The 2,959-nt window shown below is 41.0% G+C and overlaps 1 protein-coding gene across 2 annotated transcripts in view; it reads left to right on the top strand.

Moving 5' to 3' along the window:
- Nucleotides 1–2,959, top strand: part of FAM149B1 (family with sequence similarity 149 member B1) — an 84,180-nt gene that overhangs the window by 72,571 nt on the left and 8,650 nt on the right. For both annotated transcript variants that reach the window (XM_012801422.2, XM_023509572.1), the window contains exon 10: nt 2,084–2,308. In XM_012801422.2, coding sequence (XP_012656876.1) covers nt 2,084–2,308 — 225 coding nt within the window. The remainder of the gene's footprint in view (nt 1–2,083; nt 2,309–2,959) is intronic.

Here is a 2,959-nt window from a genome sequence, read left to right as displayed (position 1 = left end):
GAGTATATGGGGCCAGCACCCTACTCCTTTGAGCCACAAGCACTGCCCTGATAGGAGCTCTTTTCAAACTGATCTCTTAGAGCCTCAAACTAAATTCTGTTCAGACATGTTATAACAAGTTAGTACAAGTTTATTTTGGTGCAAAAAATTTTGAAATCCATGTACTGTTTTTATGTATGTATTTTCCATTAACTTTTTGAGGACCTCTCATACGATTTTGTAAAGTATTTGTACCATTTTACACTTGTACCAGCTATGTATGAATTTCAGTTGGGGAACACATTATACAGGAATTTGAAAGATCAATTTGGCAGTGATAGAACATAGATTAAAGCAGGAGGAACTAAAAGCCAAGGGGTCTAGTTCAGGAGTTCATACACAAGCTTGCTAAAGGTCTGTACTCAAGCTATAGCACAGGAAAAGGAAAAGAGCTGTTCTAAGAGTTATTGTAAAAGAGATGAAATTACACAGAAATAGAGAAGTCAAAGTCAGCTCTAAGGTTTCAAGCTCAAGGGTGTTTTGGGGGGAACGATGAGTTTCTTTGGGGGTATATTTACAGTGATGGATCATCTGACTGGAAATGTGGGAGAGATCAGTTTTGGAGACTAAAAGTTGTCTGGCTTGAGGTGATTATTGAATCCAGAATGAGTTTACAAAACAAAATAAAGATGAACATATAGAGCAGCTAAAGTCTAAACCTTTTGTATTTAGAAAGCAATTAGAGCATGAAAAATAAAAAAGGTGTAAGGGAAAAGTGAATGGTTAGGCAGGCAGGAAGACCAGAAATACCCTTCTAATTCTCAAAGGTTAGCCCTATTCCTTGATGGGCATCTTCCCTTCAGAGTTCTCCAAATACTGAGGCATGTTTTGCACTAAAGGGCACTGAAGTGGCCTGAAAGGTTGAGAAACTTGCACAAGAGGAAGTGACAGAGCTTAGTTGCTTTGTTCACTTCTACTCTACTTCATTCTGCAAATGCTCTCTTAAATGTTGGACAGTAGTCAAACATCCTCTCATCAGCTTCATTTTTTTTTCCCCCAGGAGCTCTGGACTCATTTGCTTTAAAAACAAAAACAAAAACAAACCAAACCCTAAATTTGTAGGGTAGTTGTGTTAAAGCTACTAAACTGTTTAGGTGTGGTGTTGATATTATCTATCAGAGGATGAACAAGAGGTGTGTTTCTCAGTTGTTTATGCCAGTAGGGCTACTGTAGTCCCACTGCACTGGGGAGCACAGGCCTGGACCCTTTGCATGCTCCTGGTTTTTTAAGGAACCCAAATCTGCACCCCAACTCTTGCAGGCTCCAACTAGCTCAGCACTTGAATCTCTGCAGTGGGAGCCATGCTGGTGCCACAACTACTCTCAAGCAGCATTTGCCTTCCAGTTTTCTTTTGGTGACAGTCCTTCAGCACTGAAGAATGCCTCAAATATAATAGGAATCTCAGCCCCAGTGGCAAGGTTTTAGAAAGCACTTTAGAGTAGGTGGCCTTTGGGCTTGCCTCCACTAGTGACTGAACAAGGGACCATGGTGGCAGATGGGGGCTTGGCTTTCCCAAATCTCCATAAATAATCTTTATGATTGAAATGGTGCCCTCCTTTTAAGAACAGAGTCTCGGCTCGGTGCCTATAGCTCAACTGGCTAAGGCGCCAGCCACGTACACCTAAGGTGGCGGGTTCGAATCCCCAGCCCGGACCTGCAAAACAACAATGACGGCTGCAACCAAAAAATAGCCGGGCGTTGTGGCAGGCGCCTGTGGTCCCAGCTACTTGGGAGGCGGAGGCAGGAGACTCGCTTGAGCCCAGGAGTTAGAGGTTGCTGTGAGCTGTAATGCCACAGCACTCTACCCAGGGGGGACAGCTTGAGGCTCTGTCTCAAAAAAAAAAAAAAAAAAAAAAAAAAAGAACAGAGTCTCATGTCTGAGCTAGATTACCTTCTAGAAACTTGATTATTGAAAAATTTTTATTTTTGCTTTTTCCTCCCCTGAATATAGTTCATAGTCTAAAGCTTTTTAACCTGAGTCTTGTTTTCCTGTACATAATAATCTTTATTTTATTTCATTGTGTTTTTCTAATTGTGCCGCTAGAGATCTTGATGACAAGCTACTTATGAGGCCTGGATCCAGTACCATCCTTTCAACCCGAAATTGGCAAAATCGAGCTATGGAGTTTAGTACATCATGTATGTCATATACAGTGCAGTCAGCCAGGAGACGCAATCCCCCACCACGTACCCTTCACCCGATCAGCACAAGCCATTCACGTGCTGGAACGCCAAGACCTGTGGAAGAAATCCTCAGAGGATCCCGAATGTAGGTTCCAAAAGCAGAATTTCTAGAAACTGTGTTAAAACTAGTAAATCTTGCATAAAGAATTAAATACAAGGTTGAAATTCATGCCTAGAAACTAATCATTAAGTATTCTTATGATGGATTACACATGGGGTTAATATCCAATACAAAATTTTTAAATGGGGTTACATTTTAATGAAATACAGATATTGAATCTTTTTGTTGATTTGGGTAGCAATGATTCCTATTTCTAAATACGTTGATTAGAATACGTCAGTGGGATTTAGGAAAGGAATAAAGAACATACATATTTTATTAAGTATGTGGGAACATATTGAGTGAAATTCATTCCAAAATAATAGTTAAACTCTTTTAATGTTTTTCTGTACCATCGAGATCTGCTTATTCCACTGGCAATGAAAACTTTATACACCTCAGATATGTAGATGCTTATATACCAAGAAAATCATCCCTTAGCACTGCTTAGGAAGTTAACACTTAAAATCTTTCTTTTTGGCTCGGCACCTGTGGCTCAAGTGGCTAAGGCACCAGCCACATACACCTAAGGTAGCAAGTTCAAATCCAGCCCCAGCCTGCCAAACAATGATGGGTGTAACCAAAAAATGGCCAAGCGTTGTGGCGGGCGCCTGTGGTCCCAGCTACTTGGGAGGC

This window comes from Otolemur garnettii, unplaced genomic scaffold, assembly GCF_000181295.1.
Source record: "Otolemur garnettii isolate 467f Iridium unplaced genomic scaffold, OtoGar3 scaffold00008, whole genome shotgun sequence".
In the NCBI taxonomy this organism is placed as follows: domain Eukaryota; kingdom Metazoa; phylum Chordata; class Mammalia; order Primates; family Galagidae; genus Otolemur; species Otolemur garnettii.
This window is presented reverse-complemented; position numbering and strand designations above follow the sequence as displayed.